Consider the following 27003-nt stretch of genomic DNA (forward strand, 5'->3'; position numbering starts at 1 on the left):
TACTCTTAGGAATCACTTCTTAGGATTAGATCACAGATCCATATTACCTTGTAGCCGCAGTTTCTTTCAACATGTGTAAGACAATATTTCTTCATTTATAAAACTGGAAGAGAAATTTCTAGCAATGGTGTAGGAAATATTAAGTATAAATGTTTATTTTTCCTGCATTTGTAATAATTGAATTAATCAATTAAGTATTTACTTTTTGGCTAGGATCTCTGTAATACCTACTGGAAAGTTCATTTCAAGAGCACAGTTTTGTTTCCTCAAATTCATATTTTAATGCCCTCCACTTTTTATAGCACGAGGTTGAAACATTCTCCATTGCTTATACATTTCATGTTTTCTAAATGCAGTTAACTAAAGAAGTGATGAAACTCATTAAATCTCTGGGGTGGGCATGGAGAAGAGTTGTTTTTATCACGTAATGATTAAAATCCTTTTGTAGCATCCTTAGATTTATCGCTGCTGTGCTGGTTATGTTCACTAAATACTTGCTGATTGAATGGAAACTTTTCACCAAAAGCATAAAAAGCTTTGGAGTTCCTATACATTGATATGTAATAGTCTATACTGGTTTCTCAAGCATGAAAATGTTGTCCTGGTAAACTGTAATGCAACAATTTAGCATTTCCAGAGGAATCAGTTTTAACCTACTGGGGTTACTGCAGTTGTATACCTTTAGTTATTAATTATATTTAGCTTTTTACTTTAATACCAAGGTATTTAGGTAAATCAATTAATTTGTGGAATAAACAAGCTGCCAATCTGAAACTGATAGTAGTAACACCCTTGGCAAATTGTGCTTTTAATAGAACATGTAATTTTCTTTAATAACATTATATTCACTAGAATCTAGGAAAAGCCAGATTAAAAATTTTAAATGCATGTTCCTTTTTTAGATTTTTTCCTTAAAATACATTTTGTACACTACTCAAAATTTTATCTTAAAATAATATTTAATGTTATGTTAAAAATAATATAGATTCACTATAAAAAATATGGAAAACTTAGAAAAAGAGAAAAAAGGAAATACAGATCACCTAGAAATTCACCAAAAGGAGTAGCCATTATTAACATTGTGGAGTACTTTTTCTAACCTTTTTTCTTTTTATTCTTAAATAAATAAAAGTATTTGGGTGAGGGAACAAAATTAAGTTCATTCTTTATATATAGTTATATACCCTAACATATATATATATATATATATATATATATATATATATATATGTTATATATATATATATATATATATTATTATTATTAAGTTACCATTGATATACAATCATATCCTAAAGGTTTCACACGAGCAACAACACTGTGGTTACTACATTCACCCATATTATTGAGTCCCCCCCCACACACCCCACCACAGTCACTGTCCATCAGCATAGCAGGATACCACAGAGTCACTATTGGTCTTCTCTGTGCTATACTGACTTCCCCATGACCCCCATACATTATGTGTGCTAATCATAATACCCCTTAATCCCCTTCCCCTCCCTTCCCCACCCAACCTTCCCACTCCCTTCCCTTTGGAACCATTAGTCCCTTTTTGGAGTCTGTGACTATGCTGCTGTTTTCTTCCTTCAGTTTTGCTTTGTTGTTATACTCAACAAATGAAGAACAGCATTTGGTACTTGGTACTTGTCTTTTCCACTTATTACACTAGGGTTCACACTTTGTACTGTACATCCCAAAGATAAATGCATCATGACATGTATCCAGCATTGCAGGTAACATACAAGAGTTCTGCTGCCCTAAAAATCCCCTGTGCTTCACTTGCGCATTCCTCCCCATCTTCCCCCCAAGCCCTGGTAGCTACTGATCTTTTTAATGCCTCTTTAGTTCTCCCTTTTCAAAATTTCATATAATTGTAGTCATAAAATTTACTTTTAATACATCTTTGCATGCTTTGTGAGGTTCAGTTTGACAGCGATAAGAATATAGGAACAAAACTAACTTCCTAGACTTCCTTTTTTGACATTTGTTTTAGTGTCACTACTTCTTTAAAGCATTCTACCAGTAAATAGGATTTAAGTGGCTTAATATCTTGAGCATATCTCATCTAGCAAATATGATAGTTTTCACTTGTTATGTTATTGGTAAAACAAAATATTTGTCAAATATGTTTGTATTTACATATAACATGTAACATTTTGTTCATGTCCAAATATGTTTGACAGGCTTTTCATTCCTTAGGAATGTCTGCTATTAATTTTTTTAAAATGCAGATACACATACCTCAACATAATAAAGGCCATATATGACAAACTCACAGCTAACATCATACTCAGTGGTAAAAAGCTGAAAACTTCTCCTCTAAAATCAGGAACAAGACAAGGATATCTAGTCTTACCACATTTATTCAATGTAGTACTGGAAGCTGGAAGCCATGGCAATCAGACAATAAAAAGAATAAAAGACATCCAAATTGATAAGAAATAAAATTGTCACGGTTTACAGATGACATAATACTATTTGTTGGAAACCCTAAGGACTCCACCAAAAAGCTATTAGAACTAACAAATGAATTCAGTAAAATTAAAGGACACAAAATCAATACACAGGCATCTGTTGGCATTCCTTTATACTAATAACAAAGTAGCAGAAAGATAAATCAAGAAAATAATTCCATTTACAGTTGCCTCCAAAAGAACAAAATATCTAGGAGTAAACCTTACCAAGGGGTTGAAAACCTGTATTCTGAAAACTCTAAGACACTGATGAAAGAAATCAAAGATATAAATAAATAGAAAGCTATGTCATGTTCTTGGAAAGGAAGAATTAATATCATCAAAATGGACATCCTGCCCAAAGCAATTTATAGACACAATGACCCTGTCAAAGCACTAATGGCACTTTTCAATGGACTAGAGTAAAAAATCCTAAAAATCACATGGAACCACAAAAGACCCCAAATAGCCAAAGCCATCAGAGAAAGAACAAAGCTGGAGGTATCATGCTTTCTGACTTTAAGCTATACTACAAAGCTATAGTAATTAAAACAGTATGGGACTGACACAAGAACAGACCCATAAATCAATGGAACAGAATAGAGAACCCAGATATAAGCCCACATCTTTATGGTCAATTAATACATGACAAAGGAGCCATGAATATACAATGAGGAAAAGACAGTTTCTTCAATAAATTGTGTTGGGAGAACTGGACAACTATATATGCACAAGAATGAAACTGGATCGGCCAACAGGCACACAGGACTGTCTAATATCATACACAAAAGTAAACTCTAAATGGATTAAGGCCTACAGATAAGGCATGAAACCATAAAACTCATAGAAGAAAACAGGAATCTCCTGAACATCAGCGCAAGTAATTTTTTTCTGGACACATCTACCGAGTCAAGGAAAACAAAAGCAAAAATGTTCAATTGGGATTACACGAAACTAAAACCTTCTGTACAGCGAAGGAAACCATCAACAAAACAAAAAGGCAACTTATTTATGGGAGAATATAGGTACAAATTACATATCTGATAAGGGGTTAATACCCAACCTATGTAAAGAACTCTTATGATCCAACACCAAAAAAACAACCTGATTAACATTGGGCAGAGGACCTGGACAGACATCTTTAGAAAGAAAAATACAGACAGCCAACAGGCACACAAAAAATGCTCCACATCACTAATTAGGGAAGTACAAATCAAAACCACAATGAGATAACAATTCACACCAGTTAGAATGGCCACTCTCCAAAAAAGACAAGAAATAACAAGTGTCGGTGAGGATGTGAAGTAAATGGAGCCCTCCTCCTACCCTGTTGGTGGAAATGTATATTGGTACAGCCGCCATGGAAAGCAGTATGGAGGTTCCTCAGAAAAACTAAGAACATCTGACCTAATAATTCCACTTTCTGGTATATACTTGAAGAAAACAAAATCACTGATTTGAAAAAATGTATGCACCCCTTTGTTATTTGCCACATTGGTTATAACAGCCAAGACATGGAAGTAAAGTCTCCATCAGTAGATGAATGGATAAAAAATGATATGGTACATACGCACAATGGAATACTATTCAGCCATAAAAAGAAAGAAATCTTGCCTTTTGCAACAACATGAATGGACCTAGAGGGTTTTATGCTAAGTGAAATAAGCCAGGCAGAGGACAAATACCATATAATTTTACTTAGATGTGGAATAAAACAAAACAAATGAACAAAACAAAAATAGACTCACAGACACTGAAAGGGGACTCTCAGTGAGTGAAATATGATAGATAAATAAATAAGTAAAAAAATGAATAAACAGAATTTCCTCTATCCTCTACCACCCTAGAGGAGAGGATGGTAGTCTCATACTACCCCAGTTTTGCAACACACATGTGCCAAAGCAGAATTTCAGATTTGTAGTCAGCTGTTAGCATAGATTCTGATTGCTTTGGGCAAATAATATGATTCATTAAAGTCCTGGGAAATAAATAGGTCATGGAAAAACATAAGAACTAGGAAATAAGGACATTTGGGGATAAGCTTAAATATTTGTATTAAACCCTTTTTAAAGGCTAGCATTTTCAATTCAAATGTGTAAGCATAAAAATATAAATGTAAAAGCACGAGGAGTTCATTATTTTAGGCATATGTTCTGAATTTTCCAGAAGACTCAATTATTTCTTAAATAACACTTGAGATAACTAAGATAAAGCAGTTGAATTAAATTTTCATTCATATGTCTTACCCTGACATACAGTAGATAACTCATCCAATACTTTTGATCTCAAGTTTCGGATTGTCACTGTAGGATATTTCTACTTGTTTCCTTTTAGTCTCTTATCTGTACTTTTAGGGAAACTATTATTTATCTCCTTTCTTAAGCATATTTTGCCTTAATTTTATCTTGGTGAGTTTTTATAAATTCACACTTTTACAGCATTTGTGTTTGAGAGTTTGCCTTTGAAGATGTAAAAAATGGAAATCAATAGAAAAAACTTAACCGAAAGCAAGGTGAGTGATGACCATGAGATGAGCGCGTGCCAAGTCAAATCTTGAGGAATGTATGGGCTTTCCTTTTTAGTAAAATAAAACAACAGAGAGGAAGGTGACATGCATGCTTTATCAGAGGGAAGTTTGCTGACTTTTACACTTGAAGCAAAAATAGCCAGATCGCAGGTTACTTGCTTTAAGCATGAAGCTCATAAAGCTTTAAAATTTCATTTACTAATGGGAGAAACCAAGGCATGAAAACCAAAATGTGTGTCTACTGTCACTTCATGGAAAGAAGGAATTTAGCTTTATAATTAAAATTTACTTGCATTTAAAATACTGCAATATGACTTAAAATATCAAATGACCACAAGATAGATGTAGAATCATAGATTTCATTTATTCTCTTTTTTTAAATGAGGTATACAGTAAATTTCTTTAACCGCTTTCCATAAAAAGTACCTGTTCAGTTAATCAATCTAATTACATGTTCAGTCTAACCAAGTCAGAGTGAAAATCAAGTCAACTAATCTCCTGAGACATAAGAAACAAACAATGCTCTTCTGTTTCACCTTGTAATAAGACTGCTAAAGAGTGGCCAATATCCCATAACAATTATTTTAATATATTTATATATTATTTTCATAATAGATACAAACTAAACCATGATTTGATATAAGTTATTTATACTGTGGAGTTAAGAAATCAGACCAATTAAAATGTATTAGTTATATAATCATCCTGTGGGCCAATATAATCAAAGAAAAACGTACAGAAAAAGAATCCCTAACAAATGACTGTCTTTAAGAGAAAATGTGCTCATAATACTCTGACTTGTTCCTAGTTACTTTATAATATATGTCTGTTTGGTTGTTTAGCAAACACTGTACCTCTACAGTAGCTTTATTTATGCAGTCCTGAGTCAGTATAAATCTTAATGTTGAGTTCACTGAGTCAAGTCACTTCTGATAGTTACTGTAATAGATTAGGTTGTGTTTGGAGTTTTCAGTGTTAAAAGGGGGAGCTCATTTGTTTCCCTCTCACACTTCTCATTATTACTTAAAGGCACTTAATGCCCTTTTTGCAACAACTGTATGAGTTTGGAATTATTTAACTCTTTAATAGGTGTATAAATTCAGACCTAGAGAATTTTAATGCTGATACCAAGATTGCACAGCTAACAAGTGACAGGATAGGTCATGAATTCAGATCTTTTGTATGTAAATCAAATTGTCTTTCTGTAATAACCACACAAAGGCTATCAAGCAAAGAGTCTTATAACAGATAAGCCATGAGCTATCTAATGTCAGGTCACTTTACAATCTTTTCTACAAACTGTCATAAGATTATTTCTCAAAGACTTTATGAAGATAAAATTAATCGACTTATTTAAATGCTGGCTTGCTGGATGGATAGATGAAAGGATAGACATTTGTGTGTGTCAGATGAGGACATCCTGTTTGTGTGTGTGTGTATTGTGGTGTGCACTCCAATTCTCTAAAAATCCCTGGTGCTGTTTAATATGAAATGAACAGCATATAAATCTTGGATAACATTTAGCAGAATATTATCCAAATGGTCCTCAACCATGACTACATATGAGAATCTCTGGAGGCTTTCCAAAGATAGGGTGGTATCCATACTTTTTCTTCTTTTTAAGGTTACCAGGTAATTAAAATATATGACTAGTATTAAAAATGCTTTCCTGACCATAGGCTAAGTTGAATCAAATCACTTCTGATACTTACAGTAATAGATCCTAATAAGATGCAGCTGATGGTATTGGCTGACTGTAGGAATACATCTGATGCCCTGGACACAAGTGCACAGAAAGTTAGATTCATTTTTACACTCATTCGACAAATACCTAAAGTTGAAGCTACCTTCAAAATATTTATTCAGAAAATTGTTTATCTGATTAGAAAAAATCACATATAATCCCTAGATTAGTGAAAGAATACGTTCACTAGAATATTATGTGTAATATTCATTGAGCGGACTGTTATGATTAAAACTGGCTTTTAGACTTTTGAAGGAAGTGATAATATGTAACAATAATCATTTTTACATATCACATTTTCCCATCACATTTTTTATTAAGGATACTATTGCACTTACCTTACTACACTTCGTGTGTATTTTGAAATTATTTCCTAAGACATGTTATTTTAAAAAATAACTCTATCATGGACTCTTTCAATGGATATTACATAATCTTTCAGAAAGATTATTTATAACATTTACATATGAAATGTTTCTTCATTGAATTATACCTCAGCCCTTCTGAAAACCTGTGTTGGAACCTTGTGTCTAAGTAGATAGTTACAAAAGAATTTGTAGTGGAAATAGTCATTATTTCCGAAATTAGAATTTGGGGTATGTCTAGTACAGTAAAAAGAGAGGAATTAATCAAGACTTACATTCGAAGTCAGTGTTATATGTGTTTAATGATGTATTTTATAATTTAATGACAGATCAGCTAGGATAGTTTATGAAATTAATTACTCTCATTCTCTTGACAAAAATCCAGTGTTCCTTTAAAATCTGCCTGCCTTTAGGAGTTGTTTCTTTTGATAATATTGAATGTATTAAGTGTTTGATCATCTTTTCCACACTAGGCACATCAGTAGCAAATATTCAACTGAAGTCACCACTCTCAGGCAAAACTCTTAATGGGCTTATATTTAAAACAAACAAAAACCATGTTTAAGTGAAACTGCTATGAGTAGTCCATCAGTGTTGTGTCAAGAACTGAGTAGTTAATGACCAAGGTAAAATTTTAGTATGGAATCCTTCCTTTGTTCTTCGAAGGTTCTGTTCCTCAGCATGCTTAAAACTTACACATTTTCTTTATTATTTTGGGTCTTTCCAGTGTCCCTACTCTTGTGTTTCCAGGTAACACACCCATATCTTCTCTAACTTTCTCAAATACATGTACTGGCATACCTTGTTTTATTTCACTTTATTGCACTTCTTAGATGTTGTGGAGTTTTTTTTGTTTTATACAAATTGAAGGTTTGTGGCAACCCTGCATCTAACAAGTCTGTGGAAGTCTATCAGCATAATTTTTCCAACAGCATTTGCTCACTTCCTGTCTCTGTGTCGTATTTGAGTAATTCTCAAAATATTGTGAACTTACTCATTATGTTTGTTTTGGTGGTCTGTGATCAGTGATTTTTGATGTTATTATCATAATTGTTTTGGGGTGCCAAGGACCATACCCATATAAGACAGAGAACTTAATTGATAAATGTTGTATGAGCTCTGGGTGGCTATCTCTTTCCCTCTCCTCAGGCTTCCCTATTCCCTGAGACACAGCAATATTTAAAATAGGCCAAGTAATAATCCTATAACAGCCTTTAAGTATTTAAGTGAAAGGCAGAGTCACACATCTCTCACTTTAAGTCAAAAGTTAGAGATTAAGTTTAGTGAGGAAGGCGTGTTGAAAACTGAGACAGGCCAACTGCTAGGCTTCTTGTGCCAAACCACAGGCCAAGTTATGCATGTAAAGGAAAATTTCTTGAAGGAAATAAAAAGTGCTATTCCAGTGAACACGTGAATGATAAGAAAGCAGAGCAGTCTTATTGCTGATATGGAGAAAGCTTTAGTGGTCTAATAGAAGGTGAAACCAGCCACAACATTCCCTTCAGCCAAAGCCTAAACCAAAGCAGGGCCCTAACTGTCCTCAGTTCTCTGAAGGCTGAGAGAAGGGAGGAAGCTGCAGAATGAAAGTCTGAGACTCGTAGAGGTTGGTTCATGAGGTTAGAGGAAAGAGGCCATCTCCAAAACACAAAAATCCCAGGTGAACAAATGCTGATGTAGAAGCTGCTGCGAGTTATCCAGAAGCTCCAGGTCAGACCAGTAATGAAGGGGCTACACTCAACAACAGGTTTCCAATGTAGCAAAACAACCTTATTGGAAGAAAATGCCATCTAGGTCTTCCATAGCTAGAGAGGAGAATCAGTGCCATGGCATCAAAGATTGAAAGGACAGGCTGACTCTTATTAGGGCCTAATGCAGCTGGTGACTTTAAGTTGAAGCCAATACTCATTGACCATTCTTAAAATCCTAGGGCCTGTAAGAATTATGCTATATCTAGTCTGCCTGTACTCTGTCAGTGGAACAACAAAGCCCAGATGGCAACACATCTGTTTATAACATGGTTTATTGAAGTCCACCATTGAGAACAGAAAAATTGATTCCTTTCCAAATGTGACTGCTCATTGAAAATGTACCTGGTCACCCAAGAGCTCTGATGGAGATGTACAAGATTCATGTTATTTTTTATGCCTGCTAACACAGCGTCCACCTTGCAGCCCATGAGTCAAGGAGTAATTATGACTTTTGAGTCTTTTTAAGAAATAAATGTCCTAAGAAATAAAAAGTTGCCATAGATAGTGATTCTGCTGGTGAATCTTGGCAAAGCAAATTGAAAACCTTCTGGAAAAGATTTAGTATTCTACATTAAGAGCATCTGTAATTCATGGCAAGAGGGCAAAATGTCAACATTAACAGGAGTTTGGAAGAAGTTGATTCTAGCCCTCATGGATAACTTGGAGGGATTCAAACTTGAGTAGAAGAAATAACTGTAGATGTGGTGGAAATAGCAAGAGACCTGGAATTAGAAGTAGAGCCTCAAGATGTGGCTGGATTGCTATTGTCTCAGAGTAAAACTTGAACAGATGAGGAGTTACTTCTTCCTAATGAGCCAAGACAGTATTTTCTTGAGATGGAATCTACTCCTGGTGAAAATGCTGTGGAGATTGTTGAAATGACAACAAAATAGAATTTTACATAAACGTTGTCTCTGGTAAACCAAAGATGGGATTTGAAAGGATTGCCTCCAATTTTGAAAGAAGTTCCACTGTGGGTAAAATGCTACCAAAGATCATTGCATGCTACAGAAAAATTGTGAGCTACTTTATTGCTCACTTAGTAAAGAAATTGCCACAGCCATCCATTCTTCAGTGACTGCTGCACCCTGATCAGTCAGCAGCCATCACCATGGAGGCAAGACCCACCACCAGCTAAAAAGATTATGACGTGCTGAAATCTCAGGTGATGGTCAGCATGTTTTAGCAATAAAATATTATTTAATTAAGGTATGTATGTTGCTTTTTCAGACATAATGCTATTGTGCACTTAACAGACTGCAGTATAGCACAAACGTAACCTTTATATGCACTAGAAAATAAAAAATGTCATCGACTGCTTAATCACAATTCTCACTTTATTGTGGTGGTCTGTAGCCAAACCTGCAGTATGTCTGAGGTATAGCTGTATTCCTTGTATTTAAATTCTAGCTGTTGTACTTCTCATTTGCTCTTTCCCATGGTTTCTCCTGGTTTTCTCTGTCTCAGCTGTTTCCTGTGCTCTCATCACATCACGACAGATACTCACTTATGGGTTCATCCCTCAGCCCCAGGGCACTTCAGTTTTCCCCTTTCTAAAAGTGAAGAAATGAATTCGTGGTGACAATTTCAGGATCAAGTCTTTCAGGATTTTCTCCTTCCAAAAGGAGAAGCAAGAGTATGCCATAGCTGTTTTGAAACCATCTTTATGCCATATTGTTAGTTTTACATAGAATATGTATATCCTGAAGCTGGAATCATGCACAGCTTTTCCTGCCATATTATCACAGTAGGAAAGAGAAATATGGGCTGTGACAATATAATATTATGTCCACACCATAAACAGGTGAATGGTGTAATAGGGATTTTGTCATCTTTATCCTAATGAGGCATTATTTTTGGACATGCTCTCTGCATTTCAACTCTTGCATATGAAAAAGGAACCAGCATGTGCCTCTGCAATGTTCATGCTTATAAATTTGTGCTTAATCGATCCAAGGTTCCAAATAAGATATATGTGTTGTCCAAAGGTTTCTTTTATCCTTCTTAATTTTAATGAACATTTTCTGTATTTTGGTTTAAGTTCATGCAAAATCTGTGCAGTTCTTATGCATTTGAAAGCACCTAGAGACTCTTAATATTTGGTTTTTATAGCTTTCTAGTATATACAACAGAGTAAGGGGAACACGTTTCTGTTTTAAAACAGCTTGAAGAGTAAATATTTTCCTTAGGGAATAAGCAGATTACTACAAAAGGTGGGCTCGGGTTCACAGTCTAGAGAAGTCTAAGCAGTTTGCCATAGTGAAGCCTGATGCTTCAGAAACCATCTCTTTACAAATAAGCTCTGGATTTACCACCTCATGTATTGTCATAATCTGCTAAAGTTGTCGTTTGTTGATATGAAGTGTTTCTACAATGATGAATTTCACCTCAGCGCTTGTTTTGTAAACCCATAGAGGAAACTTGTGTATAAGTAGAGAGAAGGAGAAAAATTTGTGGTGGAAATAGTCACTGTTTCCAAAATGAGAACTTTGGATATGTCTAATACAGTAAAAGAAAAACTAATCAATTTGAAGTAATATTTGAAGTCAAACAGTGCTTGAGAACATGTGCTTAATGGCATATTTTATAGTTTTAAAGAAAAAACAGTTGGGATATTGTATGAAAGGAGCCTCAACAAAGAATTTCTATATGGCATAATATATTAATAATAAACATCCTACATTGTTCTGCAGAGAAATTAAATGATAATGCTGAGAACCAATTGAAATAGTGTTCTACTTAGAAGAGTAAATAATGCTAATAGCTTTTTATAAAAGTAGCTCTGTTTTATGGTATTTGTTTTTTATCGTTTGTGTCTTATTGTCTGGGAGGGTTACTCATCAATTTCAGCACTTAAAGCTTGTCACTTAGAATTTCATGCAGTAGATATTTGTGGTGGTTCATTTTTATATTTTCTAATTCTCATTATCTCTTTGTGGGTAAGTAACCATGTTAGTTTAAATAAATAAATAAAACATCAACCCATTTCCCTTTTCAGTTGATCTGATACCATTGTTGACTTTCTTTTCTCATTGCTGCTGAATAAAATTTGCTTGCACTATGGCCTATTGTGTGACTTGAATGGAGCCATAATTTATATTCTATAAAGAAAGGTTTTAAGAAACATGTTTTGTTCCTGTAAGTATGCTCAAGTTTGGGGGAAGAATAGTAAACCCACATCTTTTTATTAAGCAAAGAATGAAATGAACCAATTTAAAATAATTTTAGGCAATGTTGTTCTGGTACTATAATGAAGCTGAAAAAGGTTTTGGTCTTCATATAATAGAATGATAATGTCTGTGTGAGCCTGATCAGATTAGACATAACCAAAATAATCTATTAAGGTCTAATTCTCTTTCTTAAAGCTAGCCTGATACATGCTAGTCGAACTCTTGGGCCATTTTGGGCCTTGAATTAAACATTCAGTAAACAGTTGTTGAATTTATGAGTAAATAAGTATAAGATAAATAAATTATATTCATGCCCACCAGTATTAAAATGCTGAGCCCATTAGTCTGGGTGGGATTTAAGAGTCTTAATCATTATTGTTGTTGTTAAATAAATGTTGCTCTTTAGAACTTAGAAGAATGAAAATGAACTGGGAGAAAATTATCTTAAGTTAAACAAAACAGTCATAGAAAACTTAAAATTTCCAGAATACTTTTTATTCTATAAAATCACTATTTCTTAAAATATCTGTTGTAGTAGTTCTTCTGTACATGATTTTGAGAAAAAATGTCACCACTAAAAGTTAAGTTATAATCCAGTTGTTCAAAATGATATGCATTGAATAATTTAGTGACCAAGATGGGAGAACTTGGTGACCTTTTTTATACCTCGCAACAAGAACGATCTGGCAGCTCATGCACCACGTATAATATAAAGTTTAAATGTCACAGGGAGTTTAACCAGTACTGTTTCCAGGTAACATTATGCCTACAGATTATGATAGTGTTGAGTAAGGGTTAGAATCATGAAATTGTAGAAAGTTAGATCTGAAAAGGATATTTAAGATTATCTAATCGAAATGTCCATTAGTGTATAACCGAGAAAACTGAAAACCCAAATGTAGGATGAATCAAACCAACAAAAGGAATGTTTTTAATGAAATAAGTTGTATTTATAGATAATGCTTTACATACTGGACCTGTCTTTTAGATTTCATGTAAAATTGCTGCTCATTTTTAAGTTCCTCCTTTTAGGTTCTCCTCTCCATAGAGCCCTTATTTCATTGGATTTCATTGTCTTTCCCAATGGGATGAAAATGTGTTCATAGCAGAGGCCTTGGCTTACTATGTTTTGTACTTTTATCTTCTCAACTTTAATCACAAAGGGTGCCACAGAGCAATCCTTCAAATATTTGGGGAAGTAATTAATGTCCCATAGCAAGAAGAGAAAAATTATAAGCATCCCAGTGATAAATCTTGCACCTCTTAAAATGTGTGATTAACAAAAATAAATATGTGTTCCATTTTTGTCCCTGCAGTCTCCAAACGTCCACAACTACCCCGATATGGAAGCTGTTCCCCTGTTGCTAAATAATGTGAAAGGGGAGCCCCCGGAGGACTCGTTACCTGTAGATCACTTCCAAACGCAAACTGAGCCAGTGGACTTGTCAATCAACAAAGCCAGGACATCCCCCACAGCTGTTTCATCCTCCCCCGTTTCCATGACAGCGTCTGCCTCCTCACCCTCCTCAACTTCAACCTCATCCTCGTCTTCTAGTCGTCCAGCCTCATCCCCAACTGTTATAACATCAGTATCTTCTGCATCATCTTCGTCAACAGTATTAACTCCAGGGCCCCTTGTAGCCTCTGCGTCTGGTGTGGGAGGCCAGCAGTTTTTGCACATTATCCATCCTGTACCGCCTTCAAGTCCCATGAATTTACAGTCTAACAAACTGAGTCACGTTCACCGCATCCCCGTGGTGGTACAGTCGGTGCCTGTTGTCTACACAGCTGTGCGGTCACCTGGAAATGTGAACAACACTATTGTAGTGCCGCTTTTGGAGGACGGGAGAAGCCATGGCAAAGGTAAGGGACACAAACGAAGCCTTGGTTTATTTCAGCGCTTAAGGTAAATTGGTTTATTCAGTGGGTGGCCCCTAAGTTGTGTGCAGACACATTACATCCGTAGTCCTATGCTCAGCAGCGTAGAGACACCAGCTGATTGGCCACTGAGTAAAAGCACAGTTTAATCGGAACTAACCTCCTATTTATAGAGGTATTTACTTCAGTACTAGTCTATATTTTTACGTATCAAGTCATTTAATATCAGAATTCAAATACCTGAATTTGCAGAATAATGTTTATCTTCAAATGATCAGATGGGAAGGACAATCTATAGTTAACTGCTTATAAATAAAGTTGCCATTAAAATAATTCATCTCAAATTAGGTGTTTGGCTATAAAAGTATTGCATAGCTTGAGTTACTGTCTGCACATAAGTCTAAGTCATTTTAAATAACAAGATGACTCAGTATGGTGGAAATATTTCAAATGCAACATTAATATTCCCTTCTAAGATTTAGGAGGCAGGAAGGTACTGGCCTACATTATTGTGTTTAATAATGCCTATGCACTTAATTGTGTGTGGTAACTATGTAGCGGATTATGAAGTTATTTTTCTACTTGTAGGTTTTAACTTTTCCCCAATTTTTGCTGGAAGAAATTGTAAGAGCATTATGATATCATTTTTTCTTCCTTTCCCATGAATCTAAGAAATAAGCTACCCTTCTATAGAAATGTAAAGTGCTTATAAGCATTGACTCACTCCATTTTAAACTAAATATATATGTGTGTATATTGTCTTCAGAGCCTAGAAATGATGATGTATTAAGACCTGTGTTGTATTACTTTTTGATTTGATACCATATTGCTTCTGAGGCACATGATTAAAATATGATCAATGAATGCGTAAATACTGCCTTCTCATAAAATGCTAGTAAACAAACCTGGTTGTTTGGATTTTCATGTAAGGTAGAATTCAGTGCATAGTAACAGTTGATGGTGAACCTAGAGAAAGTTTTGCAAACATACTCTACAAACTGTGTATTCACCTTTGATAAGTTACTGTATCTGCAGTGAGTTTCTTCACAACACATGGAATAAATTTCACCTTCCTCATTTGCCAAGTGAATAATCTCATGATTCACAGCATTCAGAGATTTTTTACTATAAACTTGAGAGACACCTGCTCTCTGCTTGCCTGACAGCCTTTCTCTTTTGCACTGTTGTGGGCAAAGGCCAGAAACTAGTCCCACACACTCTTAGTGATTAGGTAGGGCCAATCGAGGCTTTTCTTGTTTAACTTGAGCTGAGTCTTCTTTGATGTTATTAATACTTCCCATCAAAAGGAACTAATTGATTTGACTACTAGTAGCATAACTGAAGTCCACATCAGGGGTTTAATTTCTTCTAAAATTTTAAGTGTGTTTATAATTTTTTAAAGAATTAGGAATTAACAAATAGCAAAAATACAACCTTGCATATTACATGATTTGTGTGTGTATATTGCATATTACATATGTATGTGTGTATGTACACCAAAGATTCCAATCCTTGTGTGATACCACTTAAGGGAAACCTTGCTTTTATTTATGAAGTTGATTGATAAGGATTTCAATGTTTTTCATGACCTTTTTTACAATTTTGATGTCACTAATGAAGGAAACAAAAGAGATAGCTATTTTGTTTGCCATTATTTTATGGGGGAGGTTATTTTTGTTGAAAGTGAATAATATATAAAGTACATTGCCAAAATTTTATTTTTCTGGAAGCTGTATCTTTGCAGAAGAGCTCTATTTTAAGACTCAAGCTGTAATTTGTTCCTGAGTGTATTTGTTAGTTTCATTCAATGTTTTCTTTAGTCATTTTCTCATATCAAGAACAAAAGTTCACCTAAGTATAAATCCACTGGACTGTGAACTGGACATTAGTAGCATGAGATTTTAGGTCAAGAATCTATGAGTTAAAAGCCTAGATCCCTCACTTATATTTCTGGACTGACAAAGTTATTTAATCTCACTAATCTTCACTTATGCATTGGGATAACAATGTGATCTAACCTTGAAGAATATTGTAAGATTAAGTAAGAGCTTACGTGTATATGTCTAGCATTAGCTCTCAATAAGTGCTTGCAGTTATTTATCATTATTATCTCCTCCTGCAAAATACGTGAAGCAACAATGTTAAATTTTTGGTCTTATAAAAGCAGAAAGTTGGAGAGGATAAACTTCCTGAACTTATAAATGAAAAATTGCAGGAAATCATAGAGGGTCATAACAAATCACAAGTAATTACAACTAATTACCAAGAAGTTGGTACAGAAATGCTTCTCAAGGTTGTTACCACAACAGATTATAAGAGATGAGAGTTTAGTATAAGAAATTTTCTGAAAACATCCCATAATTTCTTTTTTTATTAGTTTATATTAAGTTTTTATAATCATCATCTGCTACAAATGTTGCTATAGATTTTAGAAAGTTTTTTTATTATTGTTTAACTGATTAATTAGATGATGGTAAAACTGTCTAATGGAGGAGAATTGCCTACCTCACAGAATGAATAAAAGAAAGGGCATTTCAGTAATTCCTCACATCTTTTTTTGCACATACGCAGCTGGGCACTGGGCCAACAATGGAAAGACTAAGTGATAAAGGGAGTCCCTTTATCCATTCCCATTTAGGACTTGTGTATCTGGTATGGATGAGCAAAAGAAAATATGATATGAGCGCTGGATTTTCAAAGTGCTAAATGATAAAACTACAAAATGAACTCATGTAAATGTAGATGATTGTTCTGGCTAATTACTTTTAAAGTTGGTATAAAGTATCTTGTCTCTGATAGAAAAATAGATTACCTTACATGTTACATTACACAGAGAAACTGTGCACACATTCTTGTCTCAGATAATGCATCATGTGGAATCACTAGTCCATTCAGGTATTGATTGAGTATCTATTATGTAACAGACATTTTACTGGCACTATGGATACAGTGTTGAACAAACAGATCCTCTTGTCAGAATTCTTTTAATCTACTGAGGGATATCTACATTAAACAAACAAATAAAAATCATACAATTAACTGATAATTGTGGACAGAGTTTGATTAAAAAATAGACCAGTCATGGATTTGCCCATGGGAGAGAATTTAATTACAATTGGCTATAGAGAAAGTTGAATATGATAAAAGTATTTTCATGGAGGATGTTATATATGGTTAGAAGAAATGTTTTTACTGTGATAATCAGAAGTGGGTGGTTAAGGCTTGGGGAAATGTAGGGTGAAAATTCCGTATGGTTATGCTTGACTAACAACAGAGGGAAGTGAGAAAGTTTCCTAATAAGGCTAGAACCTCAGCCCATTGGTCTAAAGAAACAACAAGTTGTTAGCTAGCCCAAGGCACCTAGATATCTCAGTTGGGTCTTGAATGTAATATGAAGAAAAATGGCATGATATTCTGGAAGGTACAGTAAACCAACACAGTTTAGACTGGAGCTGTGAGAGGGAGGAATGTTATAAAAGGTCTCCCAAGGAGGACATTTTTCCTCTTGATACCTAATGTACCAAGTAGCCCCCAAACTAAACTGCCTGTAGAGGGAGAAGTCAGTGGACTGATCTGGCCCGAGTTTTGTTACTATATAACCTGAGGACATTATTTATAAGCAGGACCTTAAGGGGATTATTTGTTCTTGTTAAAGAATTTCAGTTCAGCTAGCCTAGGGAAGGTTTTGGTGGATTTCCCATGAGATTTTAATTAGTGGTTACAGATATTTAGTAGCAAGAAATCATAGAGGGTCATAGCAAATCACAAGCAAAGTTGTTACTAGTTTGTTGTTGGGTTATGAAAGAGTAGGCATGTTGAGGATTCCCCTTCCTTCTCTCCTTCCTTGCATGTGCTTCTACTATATGTTAAGCACAGTTTTGGGCATTAGTGTGCCAATATGAGCAAGTGCCTACTGTCATGGACCTTACATTCTAGTATGGAGACAATTTACGTCAGATGGAATAACAGCTATGAAGAATAAAAAGCCACAATGGGGTGCAATTTTAAGGACAGTCAAGGAAGGTCTCTCTGAGGAATAAGCTATGATAACACGTGGGGAAGATCTTTCTAGAAAGAAAGAACTGCTAGTTGGAAAACCCTGAGGCATGAGCCAGCATGGCCTGGATGAGGAGAGTGACAAGGACACCAGGGGGACAGTAGGAGAATGAGCACTGGGAGAGCAGCAGAGAGAGAGAGGGGTGAGCAGGACTACGTCGTGTATTACCTCCGGCCATGAAATGTTCTTTGTTTTTTTCCTGTGATGGGAATGTGACGGGAAGCCATTGGAACTGAACCTTTGGGCAACAAGTGACGTGATCAGTCTTTCTTTTACAGAATCATTGAGCCACTGCATAATGAGAACCGAAATCAAGCATTTGGCTAGGGTAGAGTTCCGTGGTGATACGGGCAGTGTGTCAATGGGCTAGTGGGACAGAGGACCAACTGAAGGGAGACTGCATTCGGATGGGGTATGAGGTAAGGCAGACAAAGTCTGACCGCTCTTTAGAGTTTTGCTGGGGAGAGTCAGAGAGAAATGAAATGGTATGATAACTGGAGACCCATTTAGGCTTACAAGGGAGGAGTTGTAAAAGAAGAAAATAGTATAGCATATTTGTATGCTGTCAAGAATAATCAAATATAGAGTTAAAAATGGATAATTAATTCTAGAGAAAGAACTGAAGAAGCAAAGTCCTTAATTGCATATCAGTTGGTTACGTTACACTGTGGAAGTAACCTGCATCTAGCAACAGTTAATCTGGATTCTGAAGTCTATTGATTGGATTGACAAAATTTTTAGGAAAAATGATACATACTGGGAAATGAAAGGAAATGAAAAAAATAGGAGATAATGAGCTAGGATTGACAATGAAAAGCAAACAAAAGTTCCATAAAATTTGGGTTCCATTGAGAATTATAAAAATGATACCAGAATTAATGTTAAGATCAAATGTTTCTCATTCAGCACCTAATGGACTGTACAGAATAATTCAAAACAAAAATATAAACCTAGAATAATTTGTGTTTGTCATTTAAAGACTTTTTTTATATTTGAGTACAGTATTAACAAGTTATACGACTTACCTCCTCCGTTCCTTACCTGAGAAGATTCTTTGTCCAGGTAGCTGCAGGAACAAGTATTAGTGTCGTGATGCCAAGGAATGCAGCTCTAGGGAGGGTGTCTGGTCGGTGGCTTGGGAATAATCAGAACAGAAAAAGCCTGGTGCAGACATGTAGATATTTCACTGTCCCATCCCATCATACCCCCACCCCTGCCCCATATTCTTCCCTTTCCCTGACCACTATCCCATTCTTTATTAGCTTATGTAGATGGTCTGTTATTTCTCACCCTGCCTGCATTACTGTCTTCTCTTCAGCTATGCAAACCCAGCAAGCGTTGATGTGACTGTAAAAAAAAAAAAAGATTGCCTGGAGGGGCAGAGTTCAGCTCCCGTTTCCTCTGCAGCTACATCTACATTATCTTCCTTGAAAATGCAACCCCAGCAGGTCCGGTCTACCAGAATTTTACAAAACATTCATTGAATTAAAGCTTTTTATTTTCATGATGTCATATTTGAAAAATAACTTATTATGGGTCGTAAGTCCATTAATCCTGCCATAAAACAATTATGCAATTAGATCCTTTGTAAAGTATTTTTCCCAAAATATCTGACTTCAGAGCATGTTGATACTGCTGTTAAAAAATCAGCCCCATTTGGGTATATAATTTCTTGGTCCGCTCCTTTAAAAAAGTGTTGTTTTCTTATTATATTTAGATGAGGTGAAAAATCCTCCAAAAATAATACCTTGTTTTCATAGCACTCATTCCAGAGTTCCAAAGGGGATGTGACCGTGGGCAAATTTGAAATACTCACACCCCGTTTTCTTCCTGCAGGCTGTTGCTTTTCTCGGCAGCCTACAGGAAGAAGCCACAAGTGTATTTTTAGTCTTATGCCATTTATATTTGTGGAAGGAAATACGGTCGTTGCAGTGATTGACACAAAACTGGTTGGAGAGCCTGACCGTTGAATTCAGCTGTAGTTGCATTCCCATGAAATTCCCCATTTCAGGTTTCTGCGCTTCATCAGTTTTCTTCTGCTGTCAGCTCTCTCCTGTGTCGATGTTAATGATGTCTTATTTCATGTCACGGTTCATTTTGTCACAGACGCTCTTCTACTTTAGACATGACTATCTTCTGTTAGGTCACCATTCAGTGGAATCCTGGTATCATCTGTCCATATGACCAGAATAGTCCAGGGCAGCTGACCTATGCTTATCTCTACGGTTGTCCTGCTTCTTGAGTGATTGAACTACCACGCTCCTTTGGTAAATTTATTCTTCTACTTATCCTTAAGTATGATAACTACTGGATAGGGATTCGTATTTTAATTCTGAATTTGTCGACAAACCATCTAGTTACTTAATGTTCTTCCCTTAGTGTTTTTAATGTTGCTTATTGGGAAGGAGGACTGGAATGTTGATGACTTTTAGTTTACTGTTCTTAAGTGTAGACTTCATTAGGTTTTGAGTGTTCTACTATCGTCACTGTAAAACAAAGGTAGGAACTTGTTAGTGAAAAGGCAGTCAGCCAATATTTACGAAAAATTGAGTTTTAAATATGACTTCAGAAAATTGTATCCAGATACATTGGTCACTCGTTTGATTTTACTTGATGTTCAACATGAAGTAGAAATTTGTATCTTTTCACTTCTGGACATGCCCGAGAAGTTGAATAGATTCCACAGAAAAAATGGCTTCTTATGCTCTTGTTTATCTGAAATACCTACAATCTGTCAATTCCTCTGCTTCATCTGGCATGAACTGGGTTAGTTCTAAGATTGGATGATAATTATTGGCCCAGAGAAGAGACAGAAATTGTATTCTAAGAGAATTAGCAGAAAAGAGAAAATTCTAGGTAAGCTCCTTGTAAATTGTAAAATGTCAAGGAGTGAGTTTGGTTGACTTTTCCCCCTGAAGCAGTTAAATAGTAACCAAAAGTAAAAGGGGAAAAAGATAAGAAAAAAAGAGAAAAAATGGACACCAGAGGGAATTCACATTAAGAGAGAGGACACTTCATTCAGAGGAAGATATTACTTACGGAAGTGAAGATACAAGAGAGAAATCCATTTATTAGATAAAGTAGCTAAAGTAACAAAATGACTTTGTGTTCGCTCTGTTATAAAGGGAATAGCTACCTCCGCACCATTTTAATTTTTTAGGACAAGTCTCTTCTGTAATAAAAGATCTAATTTGTGTTTAAATAAATATGTTCTTTAATGTTATATTTAGTAGTATTCAGTTATTTCTCTACATTCATTTTTCACCATACCTGAGAAGTTTTCTCTGATACTTAATACACTGAACATTACATATTGAATTTTGAAATGCAATCTTTCATTTCCTTTGTCATTTCATTTTTTAAAAACAGATTATTTTCTCCTGATAAATAGGAAGTTATATAATAAATACAAAAGTGTATTTCCTGATTTTAAACATAAAACTTCAAATTTCAAATAGTACAGGTACCATTACACTACAAGGAAATTCTTCTTTTACATATTGGATTATAGGTACTTATAGAATTATTTTGGTGATATATGGATGTATATTGTAAGAAACCTTTGGAACATTGTACCCAATGAGCATTTTACCCAGTGAGTCATAAGACATAGAGGAACAAATAAAAAAGGAGGAATATAAGATCCAAGAAGGAAACTGGGTCTTAGAATCATTGCCAGCACTGTTTGAAATTGGCTTTTTAATTATTTACAACTTTGGTTTCTGTTCCCTATTTTTTCTTATTCCCTTAATAATACTTTTTCTGTTCCAAACTATGTTACTACCTTTTCAGCTTTTTCTCTGCCTATTTTCAAGTATGAATAGAGAATTCGATTAACTGGTATTCTGCTTTTTGTCCTTTGGGAAAAGAGCAAGTTGATATTTGTCTTTCTAGCTAATAAATAAAAGAAGAGCTATCAATTTACTGAGTAATAATCACATCCTTGATTTTTCTCTAGCCACCATTTTGTGGGCAGCATGCTAACTTTAATCACTGGCCAATTATATGTGTTTTTCATGACCAGGTAGCTCCACCATCTTTTTTCTTCTACTCATTAGTTCATTTATTCAACAAATATTTCATGGATTGATTACATGGCTTGGAATGTCCCTGTTTCTGGCCATGATTCTTTCTAAAATAGCTCCTCTTAAAAGCGAGCTCTTTAATGCATGGAAGCAGTGTGTTCACACTGGGGGTCATTTTCCTGTTGGTGGATCTTAAAATCAATTGAGTGGCTCATAATCAGCAATTTTAAAGAATTTAAACAAAATAGAGCTGATTTAAAAAAATCTGAGTATGTCACCCAAATATTATCATGAAACTTTTCTTTGGGAGCCTGTTTATTTACATACATGCAAACGTGGTCCTGTGAGTGTGTATGTGTGTGAGACAGAGTCATGGTGAAATACATATTTCTTACTGTGGTTCCTGACTAAAAAGATTGAAAGATACTATACCAGAGTTCTCTCACCTTTACCTGAGCCCATTTCCTCTTCTGTTCTCCTTTCTGCACCTCCCTCTCAAAGTGTCCTTGCTCTACCTTTTTCTGAATCTGGATTCATCTTTTTCTTCCCTATCTCACCAAATCACCTATCCTGGAAATGATGTATTATGGAACTTAGGGACCTCTATTGAAAATGGCAGTCTTTGTACTGCCATCTAGTGGTAGAATTTTAAAACAATGAAAGAGTCAAGGGAACTCTGCAGACTAGTTATTTAGTCTAGGATTGCTCTCAGATTTTCCCGGCTAGCCTTGGGTTGTAAGGGAGTGCAGTGAATATGCCCTTTTTAAATAAAACTTTATCTTAAATTTGAAACCCCCCCTTATGTACTTTGTTTTTAGAGCTCTAGCATATAAAATATTACCAAAAAAAAAAAAGCTGTATTTAACTTGGGCCAAAAAGAGAAAGCATAGCTTCTACCCAGTTGCCTCACTTCCCACCTTGTACATTTATCCATGACTTCTGTTTAGTAGAAGTAAAATGCTTTCTTCTGTGTGTCTGTGCTTAGTTTTTTTCTAAACTGTGGATTCTGTTTGTTGGATAAATGGAAGAATATACACATGCTTACTTGTGTGCTAACAAGTTTTGTTGACTGTTACAGAGGAAAAATAAAAGATAAATGGAGATTTATGTCTTGGGATAGTGAGAACTCAAAAAAACAGAATACGAGGAGAATTTGGTAGAAGTGGGATAATTGAGAGCAACCCTTGGAGAATTGACAAAAGGAACTGCCAGCCTCCTCAGTAGCTCACGGCTTAGGACAAGTTCAGGAAGAATTAGAACAATAGTCTGATGGCATATGTGGTTACTTAGTTTCCTGGGGGACAGAAAGACTTAATGGGACTTGGGTGACATACAATAAAATAAGTTTCTCTTTGACAAAAATAATAGTTGTTTATATGTTCATAGGCATTATGTATATTTACATGTGGTCTATACTGTTAAAAATTTTTACTCCTAGGATAAAAAGTAAGGTGGGTGTCTCCCAAAGTCCATCAATGCTTCATTAGCTACTATTTCCCCAACACATGGCATTCTACTTGAGGCTAATAAGTGCCCAACTAATATCTATTGATTGGACAGATAATGAAGAAATGAATGAATGAATGTAGTTTGCTCTTTTCTATGAGATGCTCAGGAATGCAATGGCCAGGGTTGCTCTGTAATCCTAAACTCTGACCATAAAGGATATTTCCTTTGTATGGAAAAGTAGACAAAATGTCAACAAAAGATGATGACCAGTAGGGCTCCTCGCATCTCCTCATCGTCTGGCACCTACCAGCCCTCCATCCCGTCTGTCGCCATTCCACCAAGTATGTATGGCTCATGTCCCAGCTACCATTTCCGTAGCTTTCCACAATGACACCTCTACCTTTACGCATGTAGTTTCCTTTTCTAGAAGGCCTTTTCTTTCTCTGGCAAAAGACCTGGTTCAAATGACTGCTATTCTAGAAAGGTACAGTTTAGTATCTGTATCATGACCTTACTGCCTTATCCAGTGACTGGCACACAATAGTAATACATGCTTGCAGAATGAAGGAATACCATTCCTAAAGCTGTTACTATTTTACGTCATCAGATCATCTGATTTCCTGGTGTCCTTGAGTATATTGTTACTGTTGTTTCCAAAATTAATTTTATTTCATAGTACTTAATATTAGGGAATGCTATTTGGTGATACCTTATATAAATGCTTGATATGATTTAGGTTTTAATAGTTTCTGGAGTTGAACCCCTGTGAGTGAGATGTATTCTTATGCCTTCCAAATGGTCCCAGTGAAAAGAAACTGCTGTAAGAAAGCTATAGTCTGTTCTTATTTATTCTTTTACTCTCAGGTGAAATACTTAACCTGTGAAACTAGGATAAATAATGGCTTTGATTGGATCCAGGCAATGAATAGAACCAGCTGGATTTCTTATGTAATAGTAATGCCAATTTCATTTCCCAGTCAAGGTAAAACGATTATTCCTCCTATCCCACTGTAGTTAACTGCATCAGCATCATAGTACCATAAAATCTCAATAAAATCGGAAAACTGTGGAGTATGGATAATCCCACTATAAATTGTAATAAAAATTAACCCTCCAGACTCTATATTCTCTCCATTAAGTTCATAGACACTGTCTCTTTGTACATAAAGCTTTATGAAATAAATCGACCGGTTCTCCTGTCCTTACCAGATAGCAAGCTGTTTTGATTTAAAAGCTGATAACAGTACAATCAGTTTTTGGTGTTTGCAGTGCATTTTTAAAACATAAATTTCATCTAACGAACCTTAAGTAGAAGGAAAATGCTACTTTTATTTGCACTATGCAGTGAATGCCTCTTTGTGAGAAAGAATAAATGACATATTTACTGTGGTTGGCCCATTTGTTGCAGCCATAAAACAAGGATTTGGTTTCCTTCCACAGATCTCTAATCTTAAAGGTATATTAAGTAAACCCAAGTACAAATCTAAAGCAGCTTTGTCTGAATTGTTTCAAATCTTCTGTGTTTAGAAGGAATTGTCAATTTCGTGATTGCATTTTTGTCCCTTCTGTGCTAAATCCAAGGGCTCCCTAATCATCCTTGGTGCAGCCTTTGTCAGGAGTGGATGTTTTAAATCAGTCCTCTATAAACACAAAACCCTTTAAAACAGAAGAAACCTTCTGGAGACCTGGGTTGTAAATCCCCAAAGAACACAAATTAGACTCTGGAGGAAGTCATATGTTACAGTGAAGGTAGAGTAGGTGGCATTTGAGGTCGAAAGTTAAAGAAGCATAAGGTTTTGCTACTTGGAGTAGGTAGAAGTATTCCAGACCAGGAGAAGTGTGAACAATGAGGGCAGATAATAGAGGGTACATAAAGAATGAAGAATAGTGCAGTTCTACTGAGTTGTGGGCTATACTGCACTGGCAGACGCACATTGCATAAGATATAAAACATATTGCATGCATGATGTATACTATGAATTACTTACAGGAGAGGATTTGAGATCCTTTTCTCTGAAAGAGAAAGCTTTTTAGCTCTTAGTTTAGATATACTTGTTCCATTCTTTGTCAATATGATTTTCCAGCTCTGCGTAGAGCGAAAATAGTGAGTAAACATGGCAAAGAAAAAATAACTGAGAGGAATATTTCTCAAATTTTATTTTTATAACTCAGATCCCCTAAAATGTCATCTCAGTAGATTTCTTATATCTTCCCAATGACCTCAAAAATTTTGTAGCATTTCACTCTGTAGTTTTTTGTTTTTTTGTTTCTATTTTTAGTGAAAGGAAAGACACTGATTTTGCATTACCCATGTATACAGGTGTTCACTATCCCCTGAGGTACACTAAAAGCAAAAAGTGGCAGCTAGCACAGGTGTCAAAATTATTATTAAAATAAGAACTTGAAAAATCACAGCAGGGTCTTTTGGGATTGGAGTAAATAGGCTTACACAGTTCTTATGGCCAGTCTATTTGAAGTAGGCAACAAAGAAAGTATGTAATAAATCTTATAGAGGTAGTTATTAGACATCATTTAAATAATTAACCTTTATTGAATGCCTATATGTTCTTTGTGCTTTACATATATCATCTTTAAGTCAAAATGACCAACATATGGGTATTATTGCCTGTCTTTTACAGATAAAAGAACCAAGACTGTACCTTTCCCCCTATTCCTTATCAAGTCACAGTTTATTAGTGGTAGAGCCTTGAATAAAATCAGAACTTTTTCGTACACTGAAGCCATTTTTCTATACTTAGGGTGATGCTTTTAAAGGTATATCTTAGTTATCTAGAGAATTTGTCAATATCAAATTGTTCAAATCCATATTTCCTCAAATTAGATACACCGTATTTTTAAAACATTTTACTTTTTGCCAATGTTAAAAATTTGTTTTGTGTGAAATCCCCTTTGTACATATAAAATCAAGTATACATGTACATGGATTACAGGAAGTAATTCCACATTGCTAACTACTGGCATTATGGAACCATATTACGTGTTTCCATTTCTCTAATGCTAATCTTGCAGCATTAAAAACAACAGCCTCAAGCTGTAGGTTAGCATTTCTAGGTGTAGCATTTTGTCAAAGTGTGGTTCACTGAGTTTCAGAGATCGACATCTGTGTCATTTTTAGACATATCTGGTCCCTGCCTGGAGCACTCTGGAACAGGGAATTGGTTCGACAGACAGACACAACACAGACATGCCTGCTCTATCTTGCCTCATTCTGGTAGTGATTATTTTCTGAAAAACACATGGGGAAAATCACAAAATAAAAATACAACCAGCATTTATTAGTACTGTTGTAACTATATTTATTTTTCTTAGATTAATGAGTTCAATAAAATTCTGAGCACTAGCCAATAGCTAATAATCATTATAACATTACAGTTTTAGAATTATCCTGGCTTATATAGCAGATGTTCAGAAATGCCTTCTTCAAAATTGGGAAATAAATTCCATAGAAGGTGTGGTTGGTTACAGAAAATAGCTTCATAGAAACATCGGACATTTTCCAGTGTTTGTGTCCCTTCAGAGGCTCAGTATCTTTCCTGTGTTTTTGTAGTTCTCTTAATATTTCA

At 35.2% G+C, this 27003-nt stretch overlaps 1 protein-coding gene across 13 annotated transcripts in view; it reads left to right on the plus strand.

The window, feature by feature from the left end:
* Positions 1-27003, plus strand: part of KLF12 (KLF transcription factor 12) — a 427321-nt gene that overhangs the window by 268008 nt on the left and 132310 nt on the right. For all 13 annotated transcript variants that reach the window (XM_073212506.1, XM_073212515.1, XM_073212516.1 and 10 more), the window contains one exon: positions 13327-13873. In XM_073212506.1, coding sequence (XP_073068607.1) covers positions 13327-13873 — 547 coding nt within the window. The remainder of the gene's footprint in view (positions 1-13326; positions 13874-27003) is intronic.

The sequence above is a fragment of the Manis javanica genome, chromosome 9 (genome assembly GCF_040802235.1).
Source record: "Manis javanica isolate MJ-LG chromosome 9, MJ_LKY, whole genome shotgun sequence".
Classification (NCBI taxonomy): domain Eukaryota; kingdom Metazoa; phylum Chordata; class Mammalia; order Pholidota; family Manidae; genus Manis; species Manis javanica.